At 45.6% G+C, this 21,315-nt stretch overlaps 1 protein-coding gene and 7 non-coding genes across 8 annotated transcripts; 2 read left to right on the top strand and 6 right to left on the bottom strand.

The window, feature by feature from the left end:
- Positions 1-1,036: 1,036 nt before the first annotated feature.
- On the bottom strand, positions 1,037-1,899 carry LOC121106104 (histone H4). Its single transcript, XM_040645190.1, has one exon. The coding sequence runs from the start codon at positions 1,761-1,763 to the stop codon at positions 1,452-1,454; it is 312 nt and encodes a 103-aa protein (XP_040501124.1). The 5' UTR covers positions 1,764-1,899; the 3' UTR covers positions 1,037-1,451.
- Positions 1,900-2,577: 678 nt separating this feature from the next.
- On the top strand, positions 2,578-2,649 carry TRNAM-CAU. The gene has a single exon. It is a non-coding gene; the product is annotated as a tRNA-Met (tRNA).
- Positions 2,650-6,818: 4,169 nt separating this feature from the next.
- Positions 6,819-6,891, top strand: TRNAR-UCG. The gene has a single exon. It is a non-coding gene; the product is annotated as a tRNA-Arg (tRNA).
- A 4,909-nt stretch (positions 6,892-11,800) lies between these two features.
- Positions 11,801-11,882, bottom strand: TRNAS-GCU. Its single transcript has one exon. It is a non-coding gene; the product is annotated as a tRNA-Ser (tRNA).
- A 6,922-nt stretch (positions 11,883-18,804) lies between these two features.
- TRNAQ-UUG lies at positions 18,805-18,876 on the bottom strand. Its single transcript has one exon. It is a non-coding gene; the product is annotated as a tRNA-Gln (tRNA).
- Positions 18,877-19,335: 459 nt separating this feature from the next.
- Positions 19,336-19,407, bottom strand: TRNAQ-UUG. The gene has a single exon. It is a non-coding gene; the product is annotated as a tRNA-Gln (tRNA).
- A 1,107-nt stretch (positions 19,408-20,514) lies between these two features.
- TRNAS-UGA lies at positions 20,515-20,596 on the bottom strand. Its single transcript has one exon. It is a non-coding gene; the product is annotated as a tRNA-Ser (tRNA).
- Positions 20,597-21,060: 464 nt separating this feature from the next.
- Positions 21,061-21,132, bottom strand: TRNAM-CAU. The gene has a single exon. It is a non-coding gene; the product is annotated as a tRNA-Met (tRNA).
- Positions 21,133-21,315: the final 183 nt, after the last annotated feature.

Genomic DNA, 21,315 nt, shown 5'->3' with positions numbered 1-21,315 from the left:
AAGGTTATGCCTGATTATGTCACAATCCATCCATCTATTGGTTGACATTTGCTTTGTTGGTTGCCTTAAAAAAATTTATAGGATGCTCTGTTGGAATATAAAATATTAAGTAGAAATTTCATCGTGTGGATTACTTCATAATATTCTATTAATAACATACATGTGGATTACTTATAATGATAAAATATAAGGCTTAATACAGGAAGTGAGTAGTAGATATATTTATAGGGCAAATAGGAAATCTGCTTTAACCCTGCCCCCCTCTCTGATTAGCTGAGGTGATTCAGACACTTTTTTCAATGTTGAAATGAGGGACTTGAACAAATCGGCGGTTTCCAAATGCTCGTCTGATTACTATTAGTCCGGTGCCAGTTTTCTCTATTCTCTATTTTCCCTACTCTTTGTAAAAGTGAGAAAAATAATGCCAGTGCAGTAAATTTTCCTTAATATTAAAAGTTATATTAAAGGATAATTTTCATGGTTTTAATCCTGTCAATTCCTCACAAATGTATTGTGTTCTAAAAGGTATAAAAACTGCCTGCCTCGGTCATTTATGTCTGTCTCATTATGGGGCCTCTGCACGCAGGTAATAAACCTTTGTATTTTTTTTTCTCCTGTTCATGTCTCATGTAAATTTTAGTCCAGCCGGAAGACCTTGAAGGAAGAGGACTACTTCCCCCCCTACACTTAGTAATTTGGGGTGAAATATCCTGATCCCTATATGTACAGGTTAAAATATTACTCATCTGGTAACATCGACCTTATCTACTTGAGGTTTTCAAACTGTCAGAGAATTTAGGGGCCATGCTAAACACTTGTCAGGTCTCCACGCGAGTGCATTTCCCCCAGTGCCTTCCGGACGACGCAGCGGGCGGGAAGAGCCCGCCCCAGCCGGGGGCGGGCGGGGGGGGCGGGGCGGCCCTTAGGCGGGAACCAGTCTTTGTTCCCCGCCGCCCCGCCGCTGGGCGCGCTCTTTGTCCCTCGCCCGCCCCGCCATCTTGGGAACAGGAGCCGGGCGGGGAAGACTCACCCGCTACCTGCCGGCCGGGGATCCCACTTTCTAGTGCTCAGGAACCAAGCGAGCACAATTTCTAACTCGGGAGTGCTCGAGAACAGAGGCGGCTCCTTGGGAAAGCAGATTAACGCCACGTGAGCGGCTCTGCGGACATAAAGCGCTCAGGTGGCCAAAGTCTAAACAGATCCGGCTGCCGCAAAGCAACAACCACACGGCCGAAGGATGCGATTAACTCCCGGAGTTCCAAAGCCGTCAGATTAAAAAAGTGACTCGCGCCAAGCAGTAACCGCAACCATAATGAACCCATTTGTAACCTAAACGCTCAAACGAGAACCAAAACTTATTAAAGTAAGTGGCGAGTGATGCACTCTTTCATGAGATGTGGGCGGCCCTGAAAAGGGCCTTTGTGTTTGGAAATACGGTGGGTGGTGGATGCTCAGCCCCCGAAGCCGTAAAGAGTGCGGCCCTGGCGCTTGAGCGCGTAGACCACGTCCATGGCCGTGACCGTCTTGCGCTTGGCGTGCTCCGTGTAGGTGACGGCGTCCCGGATCACGTTCTCCAGGAACACCTTGAGCACCCCGCGGGTCTCCTCGTAGATGAGGCCGGAGATGCGCTTGACGCCGCCGCGCCGGGCCAGCCGCCGGATGGCGGGCTTGGTGATGCCCTGGATGTTGTCGCGCAGCACCTTGCGGTGGCGCTTGGCGCCCCCCTTGCCCAGGCCCTTCCCGCCCTTGCCACGACCAGACATAGCTGCAGAACCAAAAAGATTTGCGAAAAAAGTAAGAAAGGCGTTGAGACAACCTCCTTATATGTGCGGATTGCGGACCTAATTGAGGACTGGAAGCGCGCACGCGGGAACGGCCGTTGGCGGCCCCGCCCCTAGCAGCGGGCTCGGTGACGTCACGGACCGCTGGGCCCAGCCGACGCTCTCCCCCACCCTCTCCGCCACTGTGCCCTCTGCGGCGCGGCTAGAGCGTCGTGGGTCCCCACCTGGGAATTTCGAATCTTTTTAACTGCATCAGACTAAAGAAAGGACCGTTTTGCCATGTCTTTTGCTGCGGGGCGTGGCTTGTCCGGTCGCGCAGATGTCTGCGTTGGCCTGCGGCGCCCCGGTGTTCCTGCGCCCGCGGACCGGCCCTTCCCGCCGCAAGCCGCGGCCTGGCTCACGCGGCCAGACGGCACTTCCATCACCAATCCCGTGAGGGTGTTCTTCCCAAAGGCGAATGCGTGCCTGGTTAGTGTCTCCGAGGCGCAATGCTCGCCCGCGATCCTTACCTGGCTTTCCTCTTCCTTCCCTGTTGATTAGAGCTTGTCACTCTTTTATATATCCAGCCACCTCTCACTTCGGCGTCCGAAATCTCAACAGGGTGTTAATCTTTCCTTCTCTGCGCCTACTTTGTTTTCTCTTTGATTCTGGTAGCGGTATTATTCCGAAGAGAGCTGGCAGCTTGTGGTAGCCAAGGAGTTGAAGGAAATAGACGACCTCACGCGGGTTCTTCCAGTAGGAGGAATCGTCCCGGAAAAGAGTTAAGAGTATTATTAGAAAGAGTCGTTTGTTGAGGAGCAGAGTGGCGCAGCGGAAGCGTGCTGGGCCCATAACCCAGAGGTCGATGGATCGAAACCATCCTCTGCTAGTACCTTTTTAATACACAATTTTAATTGAAATTCTGTAGCTTAGTTTCATAACACGGAAAGAAAATAGAGCTACATTTGTTTTGTGTTGTCTAATTCTGGAGTTTAAGTTATTTCCTGAAAATAAACGTGAAACTTTACATTCTCTAGAGATAAATAGAACGTAGGTAAAGTACACTCAATTATCATTAACTAATATGTCTCTCCACAATAAACTTTATTTCTAGTGGTTGCCAAAGTGATAGTGCTATTGTTGCCAGCAGTTATCACGACAGTCTCATCGCCCTGGGAAGCTGGGAAAACGCTAAAAAAAAGTTGAGTGTGGCGGTGAGGACAGGGCTGGAAGTCCAGATAAGGGGTTTAATTGCCTTCTATATCATAATTCAGAAAGCACTACTTGTTAGGTAGTTGTGGCCATGGGGCTAAAGCAATAGACAAGAAATCTCCTGGGCCATCCCAGCGCCAAACCTTTGCAACTACGAAAGTCTTAATCTTCGGAGTAAATAAGTAACAGTTGGAGCCAGAGCGCAAAGTCTTGGTGGCCACGATTGAACTCTGACCTGAGAAAACCACTGGCGTGGTCGCTGCTGGTAAATGTGTCTCTACCGCCTACCTTCCTTTACATTCTCTAACAGGACTGTTCTCTATGCTCATTTTTTAAAGTGTATGTTTTACATATCTCTCAGAAAAGCTCCCTATTCAGATATTTATGTGTCAGATACTGTGCTAAACAGTAAGAAAAGTATTTAAGTAGTCTACAGTCTAGACATGCTTGCAAACAAGTATGTAAAGTAGAATAAGATATTTTTTTTTAAAGATTATATACCAACTGCAGTGGGAATAAGGAAGAATGATTGTTCCTGGTACCCCCTGATCACCCAATAATTGGACGAATTGCTAGAAGGACTCCATGACTGAACATGTACTCAAAGTTAAGATTTATTACAGCAAAGGGAAAAGTGCAGACACAGCAGGAAAAGATACACAAGCAAAAACAAAAGAAGTCTTTCTGGTCCCCCATCTTCAGAGATGATCCACATTCTTTCTCTCCAGTTGTGAACTTGCAGGGACCAGTGGGAGCTGTGGTTCCCAAGCAAAGTCCACTTGAGTACTGGAGCCCACATTCTGAAAGGGAGCTCATCACATGCCTACCACACGATCGGCCATCCGGACACCAGATACACATCATGAATTTCCAAGTTTACTTTAAATATGCTGACAACCTGGTTCATCGTGACCCACTGCTTCAGGTACACAGGATAACATCATGACCCAGTAATTAAGTGAACACGCCAGTATTTTAGTTCACTGGGTGTGACCAAGGGTCATCACCATGGCTACAGACATCCGTGAAAACTTGAGTAAAATAGATTTGTTGCGTTACATTTGCCCTGGCAATGGCCCAATTTGGGAAAGGTGGCAGATTTGGAGTCCAAACTAGAATGAGTAAGAGGTTGGCAGGTAGTCAAGAGGCTTCTTGGTAGAAAAAAACAAAGCAAGCAAATACAAGGAGGCATAACAGTTAAGGGTTTCTAGAGAACTACAAAACATTCAGTGTGATCGAGCATGGAGGTGAGGGCGACTGGAGGAGGAGGATTTGGGGAGAAAAGTAAAGTGGCTGTATTCTGATCACCTCCCGTTCACCTATAGGTGAAGGAGGGATCCTCTGCCTAATACCAAATGGCCGCACACACCACGCTCAACACGGGGCAGATGAGATTGGTAGCCGTTTACCGTCACATACACTCACAGCCTGGAGGAGGAGGGCACCGCCTGCCACTCCACTGCATTGGGTCGCACTCCCAAATAGAGTGACCAGCAAGGGCTGTGGGAGGTAAGCTTTGTAGCAGACAGAGAAAAGGGTGACCCCTCGTTTCCTCCAAAAGATGGAATTGGCTTATTTTAATAGTTTCTAAGACTGACAGGGAGGTGAAACCCATTAGGTTGAGGGGCTGGGATATACCTGGTCTGGTCGATAGGGGAATTAGCCAGGTAGAGGGCATATCCTGTGAGAACAGGTGAATTCACAGGACCGTTTGGGTGGGGCCCTGTGAGACTCACAGACGTCAAAGGAGCCCTTGAAATTTTAGGTCTTACGATATAATCCTGAGTTGTGGCAGAAGAGATAGGGAAAGGGACGGCCATAAGGATGTGAGTCTGCAGTGCAAACAGGTTTCGATTTTGTTTTTCTATGGGCAGTAAGAAACCATCACCAAGTTTGATCAAAGGAGTAATACGATCAAATTTTCTAGCTAGAGAAAAAATCGCTGGAGTTTTCAAGTTTGTGGTCTGGTCTTTCTTTTTCTTTCTTGTTTGTTTTTATCATAAACTATACAAGAATGTCTTTTATAATGTATAGCGTTTTTAAAAATTATTTCTTCAACCTCTCTATATACACTCACAAGTAAGTATACTGTCTAACATATTGGAAGTTGCAAACTTGATCATTGCCAAGAGAAGAGAAAATTACCCCTACAGCGTGCTAAACCAGGAGGCCAGATGTACTGTATGGTGACTAACATAATATAATAAAAAAAATTATTAAAAAAATAAAAAATAAAAAAACAAATAAAAAGATACATGCAAAAAAAACAATAATAATAAAAAATAAAAATAAACCAGGAGACCAATTCATCTGCCTACCTTCAAAAACATGCAGAAGAACATGACAGACACATTGACCCCCCTCCCAAACTTCATTCGCCACCATTTCATAACCAGGCCCATATCAGCAGCACATTTCTTGTCAACAATCATTAGCTGTCCAAGGCATTCATCATGATCTTCTGCTACAGATATCTGGGATATCCGTTTGTTAGGTATCACCAGAAAACATGTTGACGCTTGAAGGGAAATGTCATGGACACCAAGACACCAGTCATCCTCAAAAATTCTTTTGGCTGGGTGTCCTTGCCAGGGATCTTCCTGAAGATCGTGTCTCCCTCTACCAGTTGGGATGACTAAGTCTTGGGGGTCTCCTCTTACCATGTAACCCAACACAACCCCTGATGGTTTAGCCACCATCTTCCTGCTTCCAGGGAGAGAGGAAGAGAACAAGCCCATATGCGGATTCTTGCAGGATAAAAGAGTCTTTTCGTTATATAATCCCCACATTAAAAATGATTGTAAAATTCAAAAATATACGTATGTGAGAAATTCAGCACGTTTTTATTGACCTCCTACTATTTGCCAGATGTAATTCTGTGGACAGGGGGGGAAAAGACTATGTAAAGACCCCATTTCTGTGCTCCAGAAGCTACTAACTTCACCCATCACAAATGAGCCAAGAGGGCCAAAGATCCCAAGGTGTGGGATTTAAGATTGTAGACAGTATCCTCAAACAAGGTGCGTGAGGTCACACGGGTTCACTGAAGAACTCGAAAGAAGTCATCCAAAATATAAGTTGAAATCTCTATCACTTTATTGGGCCTAGCACTCTACAGAACATTATAAACTCTATAAATATCTTGCCCATAGAATTATTTATTGCACTGTGTTTTTGTGTTGAATCATCTATTAAGTGTAAGAATTGTTAGCAGTCAATTTTTTTGTAATCCTACTATAGTGTTTATTTCTTAATATATAGACGTTTCAGATAACGTTAATGACCCTGGACCACTCTATAGCCCTCCCAAATTGCCAACCAAAGATTGCTCTTCTTCTCCAAACAGAAAGAGCCACACGGCGGTGAAAAGTGCTCTGATGTCACATTACAACAAACGGAGAAAGTCCCAGAGGAGAATGAGAAGGGGACCCTACAGGTATCCACGCAGGACAGCGAGGAAGGCAACCGTGCGGATGCTAAGACTGCCTTCTGGGTGCTGTTTGCAGGGTAACTGTCCAGGAGGACCTTCCAAGTACCCAGAGTCTAGGAATAGTGAATGCAGACAATATGCAGCATTTTGGCATCTTTCGGGGGCCGTAAACAGATTTCCACTCAGGAGTGGTCATGTCGATGACTTTTCTCGCCGTGCAGTACCCAAGACCGAAATTGTTGTCAGTTCCTACCCTTCATGAGTCCCGACTCCGTGGCCCCAAATAACCCTGGTTATCTCGTTTCCATTTTTTCAATGACAAAAATCACGGGCGGCTGGGGCGCTATTTGACAGCTCAGGACCGGCCAGAAAGCTCATTATACTTTCTAAGTGCCACCACAGGAAACATACCTGGGGACCACGTGGCCTAACGGATAAGGCGTCTGACTTCGGATCAGAAGATTGAGGGTTCGAATCCCTTCGTGGTTAGTTCTCGTTTTTACGTGCTCCCCAAAATTGCCGTGTTTCATGTAGTGGGAGAAATCTCTTTTCCAAATCCGTTTCTTTTTTTCTCCTCAATTTTTTTTAATTTAAATTCAATTAGCCAACTTAGAGTACACCAGCAGTTCCAGATGTAGTGTTGGATAATGTACCACTCATGTGTAACACCCAGTGCTCGTCATATCACGTGCCCTCCTTAATGCCCATCACCCAGTTACCCCATCCCCCCGCCCACCTCCCCATCTGCAACCCTCAGTTTGCTTCCCAGAGTTAAGATTCTGTCATGGATTTTTTTCCCTCTCTGATCCTTTCCCACCTGTTTTTCCTCCCTTCCCCTGCAGTCCTCTGCACTATTTCTTATATTCCACATATGAGTGAAACCATATGATAATTGTCTTTCTCTGATTGACTTATTTCATTCAGCATAATACCTTCCAGTTTCAGCTCTAAAGAGGTCCATCTCAAAGGCCTGGTGAGAACCAGTGTCAGGACCCAAGAGAGGCTAGGAGTCAAAACTAGAACAAGGCCATCCAATAATCTGGGGGGCTCTCAAGCTCTCCTCAAATTTGGATTTTGAGCGCCTGAGTTTCACTTTCACAGTTTCAAGGGAACTCAAATCTGTAAACCCACTCTTCTCTAAGACTTGCTGATTCTCAGACCAACGCTAGGCCCCAGAGGCCAGCACAACGGAAGCCTGTTGCTTCTCCTTCCCCCCTCTTTTCTTCACGTTTCTCTTCTAGGCCGAGTCTGTGTGTCCTTGGAAGATCTGGCCGCTGGAGTCTGTGTTACTGGTTTTCACTCTTACCCTCTGTTTCCCTCTTAACTTCCCTTTTTCTTTTGCTTTTGTTGCCATCAAAAGGATGAGAACAGCCCAGATTCAAACCTAAATTACAGAACAGAAAAAAATAAGGTCATGAAAAGAACTCAGCTGTTTTTTACAGAGTGTGTAGGCAAGCAGGAAGACAGAGAAGACAGCTGCACAAAATACACAGAAACACATTTTTGCGCCTAAATAATGGAATTTAGTAATTTAGGATGAAGAAAAAGTAACTTTCAATTCTTGAATTCATGGTGAAACACAGTTCCTTCAAATCACGTGGAGGATGCTTTTGCTAGGTGAAAGCAGCGAATACTAAAACAAGGTAATAATTACTTCTTCCGTTCCCCATCTCTGGTACGACTCTGGTTTTCCCTAGTCAGCTGTAGAGTCCACATTGTACAGAGAAGTTGGGGCTTGAGCGCTGGTTCCCAGGCTTTGAGATTTCTTGGACACACACCCAAAAAATGCTACGTGTTAATGTCATGTGAAGCCATTCACTGCTCCCTTCTTCACAAAATGTACCATGCACACTAAGTATCCTTTTACAAACCACAAAAAGGATATACTCTCAAAAGAACTGAATAAAGTTATAGTTAATAAATATTTAAGTTGCTTGCATTTTTCTGGTTTCCTGAGAAGACACAAAAGCTTCCTCCTCCCCACCCGATGGGTATTGAACCCTGAGGACCAGAGGATAAACCGACTTTTCTTTGCCCACACCCTCCTCAGGACTTTAATGGAGGTGGAAAATCTGATCCAAGAAGATAAAAATGTTCCTGACACAAATTCTTTCCCTCTTTCTTCTTTTTTCCTTCTCTTTCTCCTGCCTTCACAGCAAAGGGTACCGAAAGGAGCAGGCAGCCTTTGCAGACCAGGAAGTGCCAAACAGAAGAAAATTGAAATGATACACCAGTCTGCAGACATCCTGAACCTTAAATGGTCCTTGGAGCTTAGGCGCTTGTCCCCAAATCCAGAGAATAAGAATATATGCACTCCCAATAGATGTGTAAGCCTTTCTGCTTTGAGAAGGGGATTCAGAAAAAAAATAACAGTTTTTAGAGATGGATGGGAAAAAATGACCAGGAGAACAGAAATAAAGATGCCTGTTTGTGGATTACAAACACTGGGAGTTGGGCCCTGTTGGGCAGGGGAAGAACAGCTTCACAGATGTCATAAATGCTTATGGAGCACATTCCATGTACCAACTTCCCTCCCAGCCACTATCGTTAAGTGCTAGGATTCTAGGATATAGGATCTAAGCTTCTAGGATCACAGTAAACAAAGTACACACAAGTCCATGTCCTTAAGAGACTTGGGGTGGGGGATAGGGAGAAGGGAAGGGAGCAACACAGAAAACAAAAAGGAGAGTAAGTGGATTAGATAATATATAAGTAACTTATATATTAGAGCAGATAGGTTCAAAAACGTAAGGATTTTGTTTATGACCTGGAAGGAGCAAGGACGGTGTGTTTCAATCAGCTGTTGCTCCATGACAAACAAACAAAACAAACCGCAAATGCTTAGAAGCAGAGAGCAATACTCAAGCTTCTGATGACAGCCAAGCTGAAGTAAGGGCTGTATTGTAAGCTGTGGGTATGGTGCCACTTGGCTTCTGGGCTCCTCGCTGCAGGGGCTCTGGTTAGTTTGAAGGGGGTCCCTTCCCTGCAGGAGAGTTCCTCTCATGAAGACGCCAGAGACGTATGAGGCAGGCTCAACCGTGCAACATATTTAAAGGCCCTGCTTAACTCATGTCTACTAACATCCCATTGATCGAAGTCATCCTCGTGCCCCAGGCCATAGACCAGGGGCAACACTCCATCTCTTGAAGAGGAACTGAGAAGTTACTAGACAAAGGGCTTGGGTACAGGAAGGAATGGAAAACTGAGGCCAATACTTTAATCATTTGAGGAGTCAATGCAGATTTATGAATTTTAGAAATCATTCATCCTTTCCTATTATCTTAAACCTTATTGCATTTCATCTTAAAAATGAGTTCCTGAGTGTATGAATTACATGCATTTTGAGAAATAGAAGAGAAGCCCCTGACAGCCAGGACCGGGTCTGACATTCACAGCTCAGCCTTAGCGTTGCTAGGAGCTGGCCTGGCCCTCACAGTTAAGCCCTGGTCAATTCCTGTGGAACATAAATAATTTCGAAGCATACCAACAACAGATAAGGCCACTCTGACCATCAGGAAGTGAGATTAAAAAAAAAAAAACCTGTCCGTAATAATGTGTCCTACTTTGATCCTCTCACCTTCCAGACAAAAATTAAGATAACCAATCAGTGTTACTGAGTCACTTACTAGATCACCATGATATTTTTGCCCCCCCCCCCACCATTGCAACAAGACAATAAATCCAACTTTGCTCAACTGCAGTGTGTTCCTCATAGTTTTGGCCAGAGATCAATTATCTTGAATTTTCAAGCACTAAGTATCACAGACATAAAGGCAATGAACTGTTATGTGATATCTTCCCTTCATCCATCACTTAGCCAGGTTAAGGGGAGATGGGTTAAAAAGTTGAAGAAGATCTCTGCATGTCATAAGAGTGACAAAATTTTCCAGTTTGCTCTATCTTAACATGCTATGTTTTTGTTGAGATATGGGATGCCTTGGCCATATGACAATTTTATTTTTATTTAAGAATTCTACCAATGTTGGGCGTGTGGGTGGCTCAGTTGGTTAGGCGACTGCCTTCGGCTTAGGTCATGATCCTGGAGTCTTTGGATCGAGTCCTGCATCAGGTCTCCCTGCTTGGCAGGGAGTCTGCTTCTCCCTCTGACCCTCCCCCCTCTTGTGCTCTCTCTCAAATAAATGAATGAAATCTTTTTTTAAAAAAGAATTTTATCAATGTTTTCCATTGTGATTTTTTTAACATGATATAATTTTTAGCGGTCTGGTGGTCTTCTTTCATTTAAGAGCTTGTAAACCATCTGCAAACTACATATCCCATATAAGCCAGATATTGTTAGATGAAATTCAAAATCAGATATCGCTTCAAATTTCATGCTTTGTAGGCCTCAATCCTCATAGGCTTTGGAAGATCCACTGGCTCATGACAAGTGTCCCTTATAAGAATTTTCTAGATATCAAAAGTCACAGAGTCAGTCGCAGGATTTGAACATGTTGGAAAGGCCTCATCACCCTAACCACTTGATCTGAAAGAACTCGGCTCCCATGAACCTTAATAAGGAAAGGCTCGTTCTATGATTTTTTAAACAATTAGTTTCCTCATCTGTAAAACAGAGACAGGTGATAGAGGGGGAACGTTTTCAGAGACATCATCTCTACTGTCCCTCTGAATTCTGTGATTCTACAGTGTACCTGACCCCTTGCTCTAGTTTACAGTGAAGTGAAAAGAGGTGACAGGAGCGATTTTATGGGATTATGTGCTCAAATTAAGATGCAAATGGCAGAAGATGACCAAAGAACGGAGAAGCCAATAGAGGCCGGAGCGCTTGCAAAAGATCTTTGATTTAAGGTAATTCAACTAAAATACAAACACGTAGAATGATGCCTTCCTTTGCGGAACTAGGCTCAGGGCCTGGAGAAAGGATTTTTGCCACAAGGGGGCGCTAGCATCGCCTGTGCGGCCGCACGCCCTCGGTCCGCCGGACCTCACCCGGGAGAGCCGAGGTCACGCATGCGGGGCGGGGGGCGGCGTCGGGGAAACTCCCGGGCGCGCGGGGCCCGCAACCTCGGTGGCAAGCGCGGACAGGCGGGGCCGAGGGCCGCTTGCGCGAGCCGCTCACCGGCGTGAGAAAGTCGGAGGGTCCGGAACCCGAGTTTCAGACCTCAGTGGAGACCCCGGGGGCTCGGGGACGGGGGCGGACCTGTGCCCCCCGCCGCGGGAGCGGAGTCGGGGCAACACGCCCGCCCAGGGGACGGCGGCGAGTTCCCCAGCCCTGGAAACCTCCGTAAAACGGTTAAAGAGGTAAGTCACTGCCAGGAAACCGCAGGCCTCGCCTGTTTGGGGGTTTTTCCTGCAGCCCGGCCGCTTCCGGCAGAGACGGCGAATCCTCTCGTCCACAGAGAGCTAAAACCTCACTCCAGCGGCGCAGTGAGGGAGCCGCCGACGAGGATGGGATTCGAACCCACGCGTGCAGAGCACAATGGATTAGCAGTCCATCGCCTTAACCACTCGGCCACCTCGTCACCTGCGCCGGGGCCATCAGATAAACACTATGGTGCTCTGAGGAGCGCGCGGTGAGTCCCGTTACTCGATTATATGCTTTTGTTAATGAAGAAGCCCTCTTCGCTTTCCGCAAGTGACCCCCCTGCCTTGAGAAAGGAAAAAAGAAGAAGAGACTACAGTCCCGGGAAGGAGGGGTTGGGGTGGAGTGGGCCCGAATACCGCTCCGCAGGACACCTGGCAGCCCGCGACGGAGAATGGAGGTCACGACTGCTTTTGTTGTAAGCGTCGAACTGGTTTTCGTCGTTCCTTGAGGCCACGTGTCCCGAGACCGTCGTGAGACGAGCTGTGCTGCATCTGTTGCTGCAGGAAACTCCTCGGCGGGACCGTCAGGTGTCCGCCCTATGGACGCAGCGCTTCTCAGAGTCCTCACCTCCGGGGCAGCGCGAGCGGCTGACGGGTGAGGGGCTGGGGCGGGGGGCTGAAGGCCAGATGATCTGGAACTGGCTCCCAGCGTCACACCAAAGATTTTGAACTCCTAGGACCATCGGAGGGAGTTTTGTTTTGTTTCGATTTGTAGTGTTTGTTTTGTACAGCTAAATTTGATTTAAACAGGATAATTTGCTATTGTCGTTTATTTTTTTTTTTTATTGCCAACTTCAGGGCCCTCCAGCCAAAGATCACCAGGAACACGCCCGCAGCTGGGCGGGCTGGGTAAGCAGCAACCGTCAAGGGCACACACCTCCAGAGACCTTGGAGGATCTCAGTAAAAGGGGGAGTAAGACCTTACTAAACACAAACGTCCTTTCATGTTTCACATGTCATGCCATGTTGTTGACAAAACACACCATTCTTTCATGATTAAAAAACAAAAAACAAAAAAAACTCTCCACAAGTTGGGTATAGAGAGAATGTACCTCAACATAATGACGGTCATACACAACCTTCATATCGGATATAACCCAAATACTGCATTTATCCAAAATTGGATAAACACATGCAGAAAACTGAAATTGGACCTCTATCTCACACCACTAACAAAAATAAACTCAAAATGAATCAAAGACCTAAATATAAACCTAGAAACCATAAAGCTCCTAGAAGAAAACATGAGGGGGAAACGCTCACTGACATTTATTTTGGCAATGATTTTTTGGATATGACACCAAAAGCACAAACAACAAAAGAAAAAAATTAACAAGTGGAAAGTCTATCAAGCTCAAAAGCTTCAGCGCAGCAAAATAAATCAACAAAATGAAAAAGCAAACTGTGGAAGGGAGAAAATATTTGCAAACCGTGTATTGGATAAGGAGTTAATATCCAAAATTATTATAGAGAAAGAACTCATACAACTCAATGACAACAAAAAAGTCCAATTTAAAAATGGTCAGAGAACCGTGTAGACATTTGTGTGAACCAGACTAACGCGATTTTAGACAAATCTGCGTTGATGACCACTCTGTGGCCTGAAGCCTTCCCGAGCACAGCCCCCCGTACACACTCCAAGCCCCCCACACACACATTCTTTCCGCCTAGCCACACCCTCATAGGTACACCCGCACGGTGTCCTCAGTCTGCTCTTGAGATACACCTGTGAGTCTCCAGCATCTCCTCTGGGTGGGCCCCCTGCACGTGCTCCCAGCCTCCAAGGCTAGAAAAGCAGGTCCTACGGGAGATGGAGTCACCCAAGACACGCTTCTATCCCTAAATCCCCTTGACACACCGTTTCTCCTCAAACTAGACTTGTTGGCCTATTCCTTCAGTCTTCTGGCTCCTTCGGCGTTTGGAGGTCATTGTGTGTAGACCTCCCTTTCATGGAACAATGTTTCTCCAAAGAAAACATCTAAATGGCCCGTATGCTCGGCATCGCTAATAACCAGGGAAATGCAAGTCAAAACCACAATGAGCTACCACCGCACATCTGTTAGAATGCCTACCACCAAAAAGTCAAGAGATAAGAAGTGTTAGCAACTCTGTGGCGAAAGGGGACCCCTCGTGCACTATGGGTGGGCATGTAAATTGGTGCAGCCACTGTGGAAAGCAGTTCGGAGTTCCTCAAAAAAAAAAATTCAGAATGGAACTACCATGTGACCCAGCAATCCCACTTCTGGGGTTTTATCCAGAGAAAATGAAAACAGGTAATCGGAGAGACACCTGCACTGCCCTGCTCCCTGCAGCGTTATTTACACAAGCCAAAACCCGGAAACAACCGAAGGGTCGGGGAATGGATGGAGAAACCATATGCATTTGTGTATATACAAAGATACACAGACAATGGAATCTTACTCGGCCATGAGAAAGGAGGAGAATACCATTTGTGACAACCTGGGTAGACCCTGAGGGCATTATGCTAAGTGAGACAAGTCAGACGGAGAAAGAGAACTACTGCGTGATTGCACTTCTACATGGAATCTTAAAAAGCTGAACGCTGAACTTTTAGAAATACAGAATAGAATGGCGATTACCAGGGGCTGTGTGGGGGGAGAAGCTCATGATTATAGTCAACAATACTATATTATATACTTTAAAGTTGCTAAGACACCGTATCTTAAATATTCTCATCACACAAAAAAGAAATGGTACTTATGTGACACGATGAAGGTGTTAGGAAATGCCGCGTGGTAACCAAACTGCCGTATATAAAGGCATCAGCATGTTGCGCATCTTAAACTTCCACGATGTTATACTGAAATTTGAAAAATAAATAAATAAATAAATAAATAAATAAATAAATAAATAAATGGGGGGACGCTTATTGTAACATTTGTCTTCTGTCGGTGATTTGAGGGAGGGGACAAGGAAGCTGGGCTCTGTCCTGGGTTGGGTGCTGTCGGGAAGGGAGGGCACAATTCTGTGATTTGGGATCTTCATAAATTCTATCTAGAAAAAGGTAAGAATAGAATGAAGCTAAATTTAGGAAATTAGTGGTCCCTTGTGTTAGCCGGCAGAAGACATTTGGTATTTTTGTGGTACACACAGTGCCCTTCTTTTGCTGTCTGTTCTTAGACTAGATTATGAAATGGTGTTGTTTGTTTCTGTCTGACACCATCATGATCAGAGAAAGCCCTTGTCTGACGCGCCTGTTGTGTGAGATTGTTTCTGTTCCACAGAGAAGTCCCTTGGCCTCGCGGTGACTGCCAGGCCAGTCCCTGACAACGCCCAGGCCTCGTGGACGGTCACGTCAGTTCCTGGACGCCAGGGGCTGCTTTTCTCTTTCTCATCTATATCCAATGTCATTACAAAAACAAAACGAAACAACTCTGGGTGTGCGCGCGGGCACGTGCTCTAAGGAGGTCAAGGAGTGAGTTAGTAAATAGCAAACATATTACTTATCAAATCAGTATAACAAATACCTATAAAACAAGTAAAAAAACACGAAGCTGTAATTGTTGTTAAGCTTAAGTGAGTGACAGATTCTAAATGTTTCTGGAAAGAAAAAAAAAATGTGTTTGGGTTCGGTACGGTTAGGGCTGGGAATTGTCAAACACGATGACCGAGGCCAAACTGAAGAGCTCACTGATTCATTTATTCAGTCTTTCCAAGAATATTTATCAAGCATCTCGTATGCCAGGCACTGTTCTGAGTACAGGAGCATGGACCACACAAAAGATTCCCTGCCCTGCTGAAACTGAATTATGCAGAAATAGGCAATAAATAATTAAAAAATCAAAGTATACGGTATGTCAGAGAGTAGTAAATGCCTTGGGCGGGGAGCTGGTTGAATAGGGCGGTCAGGGAAAAATTAGCTCAGGGGGCCTCACTGCTGGCTGCACATTCGAATCCATGAGGAACTTTAGGAAAATAGTCAAGTCGAGCATTATACCATGAGATTCTGATTCACTTGTCAGGAGTGATTATTAGAAGAGTGATAGTCTAGCTCTTTGATGCTGGCTTAATTATAAAGAAAGATAAAGGAAAACTATAAAAGCTAAAACCTAGAAGTAATTTTCCCAGTTGGGAGGTACCAGGAATTGCTCTCAATATAGCAATTGCTGACATCAATCAATCAATCAATCTGCTTGCAAAGTATCAGTGATAGAAGAAGGCCAAAGCCAGACAGGGCTCATTCAGCTTCGGGATCGCTAGGGTCTTTGAAACCCGGTGTGGGAGACATCCTTTTTGTGAAATTCCTTCCCTTGAGTGCAGGCTGGACCTAGTGACTTGCTCCTAACCTATTGAACACGGTAAATGTGATAGGATCTCAGTTGCATGATTAGATTAGAACAGATTGTAATTTCCGATTTACCAAAACATTTGCACTATTGCTTTCTCAGCTCACATGCTTTGACAAAACAAGCTGCCATGTTGCTAAGGTCCATGTGGCAAGGAACCAAGGACCGACTCCAGCCAGCAACCAGCCAGCAGCTGAGGCCCTCAGTTCCACAACCTTTGAGGAACTAAAGCCTGCCACACACATGCGAGTCTGGAAATGGATCCTTTCCCAGTTGAGCTTTGAGATGACTCCAGTCCAGCCTACACCTTGAATGCAGATCACAAAAGACTGGGAAGCAGAAGTCCCAGCTGACCCTCGGGACCCACCACACCTGTAAGATGAAGAGCATCTTGTTTTAAGTGCCAATCTTGTGGTAATTTATACAATAGATAGATAACCAATAAACTCAGGAAGACCTGATGGCCCAGAGATCCTGGATGGGAGGGAAGGCCGTTGAGAAGGTGGAAACACAAGGTACCCTAAGATTGCCAGATCTGAGTTCAGATGCCAATCATCACACCATGGAGCCCCTACAGAAGAGTCTCTTGAAAAAAAGACATGTGTGGAAATGAGATCTGTATATTACCTTTGAAAAAAGTCCTGATCAATAGAATCACTCTAAAGACCACTAGTAGACACGTGCTATTTAGTCATAGAGGCTGTGGTAGGCTGGACCGTGGCTTCTAACAAAGGCCCACATCCCAATCCCCAGAACCTGTGAATACATTACCTTGCATTTATACATGTGATTAAATTGAGGATTTTGAGATGAAGAGATTATCCTGTATTTTCCAAGGATACCCAGAGGAAGGACAGAGTCAATAATAGGAAACATGACTATGAAAGCAAGAGGTGACGCAGGGGAGAGTCCACTAGAAGCTAAACATGGCAAGGAAACAAGATTCTTCCCTGAAGTCTCCAGAAAACCTGCTGACACCTTGATTTTAGACTTCTGATCTCCAGAACTGTAAGAAAAGTAATTTGTGTTGTTTTGAGCCTAAATGTGCGGTAATTTGCTACAGCAGTGGCAGGAAACTAATACAGAGGTTCTAAAACATTACCATGACTGGGTTCTAATAGGTATGAGGAAGTTCGCAGGGATTTTTCTGGAACAATGTTTAGAGGCCAGAGGAGTTTAAGGGGGCTCTTCTCTTGCTGTCATTGAGAGCACTGGAGGATATGCTTGAACTAAAGAGAGTCAAGAGAAGGAATTTAGGGTCCAGTGTCTACAGGGTTAACCGTCACACCACGGGACCTGTGTATAACAAACCTTCAAGGGAAGTCATGCATACTCTCACATCTGGTCAGTCGATCTTCAAGGTGTGGGCATGAGTTCAATCTAAGACACATTAGGAGATAGCTTCTTGTATGAAAACGATGGAAACTCTCAAATGACTATGATGGCGGGGGTCTCACTCCACGGTCTGGACATTTTCAGGTCTACAGAGGATGCGCACGGACATCATGGGGAGACAAGTCAGAGGTGGGGCCTGTGACATACGAACTCTTCATCACGGAGCACATAATTAACTCTCGGGGATCTGACCGACTTCAGACACCAGGCGGAGCAGAAATAGGCACCACGAGGAGAGATTCTAGGAGGACATGAGGATGAGGGGGAGAGCGCAATTGTCAGTAGCCAGAGGGAAGCAAGGAGCTGGGTGTTGATGTGGGGGAGGAGCTGCAAGTCTAAGGGAGTGTCTGTCCATACGCAAGCGGACCCCTGGTTCGGGAAAACACAAGGGCAAGGTGACCAAAACTGAAACAGGTCCACTGAGATTTGAAGTCCAAGCATTACCCGTCACGTCATGAGGCCCTTGAAGTTGGGTGCCACTGAAAGACCGCTGAGTACTCCTAACAGATCCGTGTAGCTTCAGAATAACGGAGGCGACACTTTAGCTGGAGGTGCACCCGGAGCCTCGGGGGGCAGACATGGAGGCTCTCAGACGTACTCTACAGCTGTACCATCGCGCAGCAGAACTTTGGCAGGACGTGTTAGTGTTTCGAAGCTGATGGAACACTTTACGTGGGCTCCATGAAGGGAAGGACCTCGTTTAGGGGCTGTAAAACATAAATCTTGGTCACCAGGGCCAGGATTCCCTCTGACCAGGATCTGAGAAGCTCTGAGCAGAAAGGCAAACTAGGGACAAGGAGTGTGAGGGGGAGCAGGGCTAGGAATCCAGAGGCGGTTAGTCAGAGACAGTTCTCTCTTGGCCAGGGTCTCTGTGTCGATTTGGCTGTTGATCTGAGAGTGAATGGCACGTGTACACCTCGAAGGTGAGCACATGAGTCAGGAGAACCCAGAGGGAAACCCCCAACATGTTGCTGAGACCCCAAAGAGACGTGGACTCGAATCGCTGCTTTGGAGCCCACAGTGCTCTCCAGAGTCCTTCGCTGAGGAGCCTGCTACTGCCACTGTTATGCATATTCTTGCAGGGGGCCCTTACATTCTGAGGAGCTTCCGAGAAGAAAGGAGGGAGGGGCTTCTGACACGTGAACCATTAGGGCCTTAAGACTAAACAGATGAACCTCGGGAACCCAGGGAGTCAGAGTGAGTGTTCCACAAGGACACAAAGGTGATATAAATAGGTCACTCTTCATAAGCTTGAGACGAGAGAAAGAAGTTACCGGAAGCTCTTCGGGTGAAGAAAGCATGAATGGAAAGTTCCAGCTCACACACCAGGATGCAATAGTGATTTGAAATATGGGGTGAGGTCACCAAAAATCAAAGCAGGTCCCACCGAGATTTGAACTCGGATCGCTGGATTCAAAGTCCAGAGTGCTAACCATTACACCATGGGGCCACCTTGTGTATGGTCCTGATGGAATATCTATGAATATTCAATGCAGAGTTTGTCATTGTGCTCAGCAAGGTGTAGACCATAGTTTAATTTCTTAAACATTAATAGAAAATCTGCTGTTTCCCAGACAGCAAATGTTCCAAAATAAACATGACAACTGGGGCTCACATGCATTACCAACTTCTCAAGGCCAAGTTCGTGTTACAAACTGATGGAACCCGAACCCAGAACTGAGTTCTGGGGTGTGAAACAGTACTTAGGGCGTTGGGTCAATAACCTGATTCCCCAGCGAAGGAGGAGGGGCACAGGAGGACCGACGAAGAATTCCAGAAGAAAGTGCAGAAAACATTGTTGGCTTGCCGACTGGGACGCGCTGTTGAGGTGCGCAAGTGCTCAGGTGCCTCTGGCCAAGTCAGGACGTGGGGGTGATTTAAGAGAAGACAGATTAGTTAAAAGATCAGCAGGTCCCACCGAGATTTGAACTCGGATCGCTGGATTCAAAGTCCAGAGTGCTAACCATTACACCATGGGGCCATAGAGATCCTCTTTCCCGGGCAAGCTTTTGGATGCTCATAGAGCGAGCTGCACGTGAGTACCTGTACCAGACAGGTGGAGAAGGTTCACGGTCCCCGAATCCAAGGAAGCAACAAACTTGCTCCGCAGGGGAAAAGCCCAACAGGGCTCCTCTTTGCTTGGAATTTTCCCCAGGGCCCACGGAGGTCTTGAGTACCGTTGTTCCTAGAAAAATCAAAACTGTACTTACTAAATTCCTAACCTGGACAGTGAACATTTGTCTACCTATGGGTTTATAGAGGAAACTGTCAACACCGAAAAATCTCTTAGGACATATATGAATATAGAAAATGCAAGAAGAAAAAAAAGTTAAATATAACTCGGGAATTTACCAGTAATTTCAAGGATTGAGAACTTTCACATTTCTAGGTATTTCTACTTCCTTCTTTTTGCTTATCTGCATTCTGTAATGGAGCGATTGCAAGTGTGATAAAAGATAGATTTTTGTTACATTTACTCTTATTTATGTTGCATATACAGTATTGTGTAGGTGTTAGTTTTATCAAGCAAAACAGTTTTTTAAAATAAAATTCAGCCAACGTCTGAAAACAGTTTTGAAATTTCTCTATCCTGTACTTCCCCTCTGCAATTCTGGCTTCCTGAGTGGAATGATAAGAGGGCTCCAGAAGGAGGAAAGATTGGAAATTTCTGTTTCAGATAATGATTCCAAAACACCAAACGTGCTCACGAGTAGGATAGTGATGCCCTGGATGGGCCCTAATTCCTGCAAAAACGACAAGCGGAAGAAGTAAGAGGCAAGTGTGGTTTCAGAAGTCAGACCCGGGCTGGATTTCGGATAAGGAAATAGCAAATTAAAGAATGAATGAAAGCCTAGGCATTTTTTCAGCATCTTTAATAGTGGTCTCAGAAATCCCTAGTGTTTTCCCAAATCATTTTCAAAATTTTTTTTCACCTACTATTACACTAGAGTACTAGACTACCTGCTTATAATTTCATGGAGAAATATAATAATACCCAGGAAAACGGTGTATTTCGTGCTATTTTGTGTGTTTTGCTGTTTTCAAAGTTGGTCTAGCAGGTGTAACACCTGGAAAGAAAACACTACTCCGTAGTCGGCAGGATTCGAACCTGCGCGGGGAGACCCCAATGGATTTCAAGTCCATCGCCTTAACCACTCGGCCACGACTACCCAACTGCTCCCTGGCTATCTGGATATATTCCCATGAGGAATAATACCTTTCCAGTTTACAAACTGACCTTTCTATTGGTTTCCATGACAACTGCTCTGGAGTACCTGTCATCACACTAAATAGAACAAGATTTTGAATATCGAGATGCTGGTAACAGAAGTTATTACGAATTGCAGCTCTTGCTTGACGTGCGAGATACCAAAGCCCTAGCGAGGGTCGCATTCAGTCCTTAACAGGTGCAGTGGTCCCCAAGTCGGAGACTGAATTACAGCAGACTAACCAGCCGCAATGAATAGATTTGCTTCTGTTAAAGACAGGAAGCGGGATTGTAAAGACAAATTATCGTGGGGATTCTTACTCATCCAGAACTGGTCCACAAACCTTTTCTTGATAGTGATCGACTTTATTCACTCCCTTTTTCTAAAATTTGCGTTTGAACCAAAAGAGACGCCAAAGAGACAGATAGCAGAGGATGGTTTCGATCCATCGACCTCTGGGTTATGGGCCCAGCACGCTTCCGCTGCGCCACTCTGCTCATGATCTAAAGAGCTCGTTTTTCAAAATTTAAATTTCAAAATAATAAATTTTGGCTCCTTCTTCTGAATTTTCTGGTTATTTTTCAGTGCTCACTGCCAAGACAGGATAAGGATACCTTGATCTCAGCACTTGGCTACACTCCGCCCTCAAATACTAGCAACTTACAATTCGCCTCCGAAAG

This window comes from Ursus maritimus, unplaced genomic scaffold (assembly GCF_017311325.1).
Source record: "Ursus maritimus isolate PB19 unplaced genomic scaffold, ASM1731132v1 scaffold_30, whole genome shotgun sequence".
Lineage (NCBI taxonomy): Eukaryota > Metazoa > Chordata > Mammalia > Carnivora > Ursidae > Ursus > Ursus maritimus.
The sequence above is the reverse complement of the archived record's forward strand: the minus strand, read 5'-3'. Positions and strand labels throughout refer to the sequence as shown.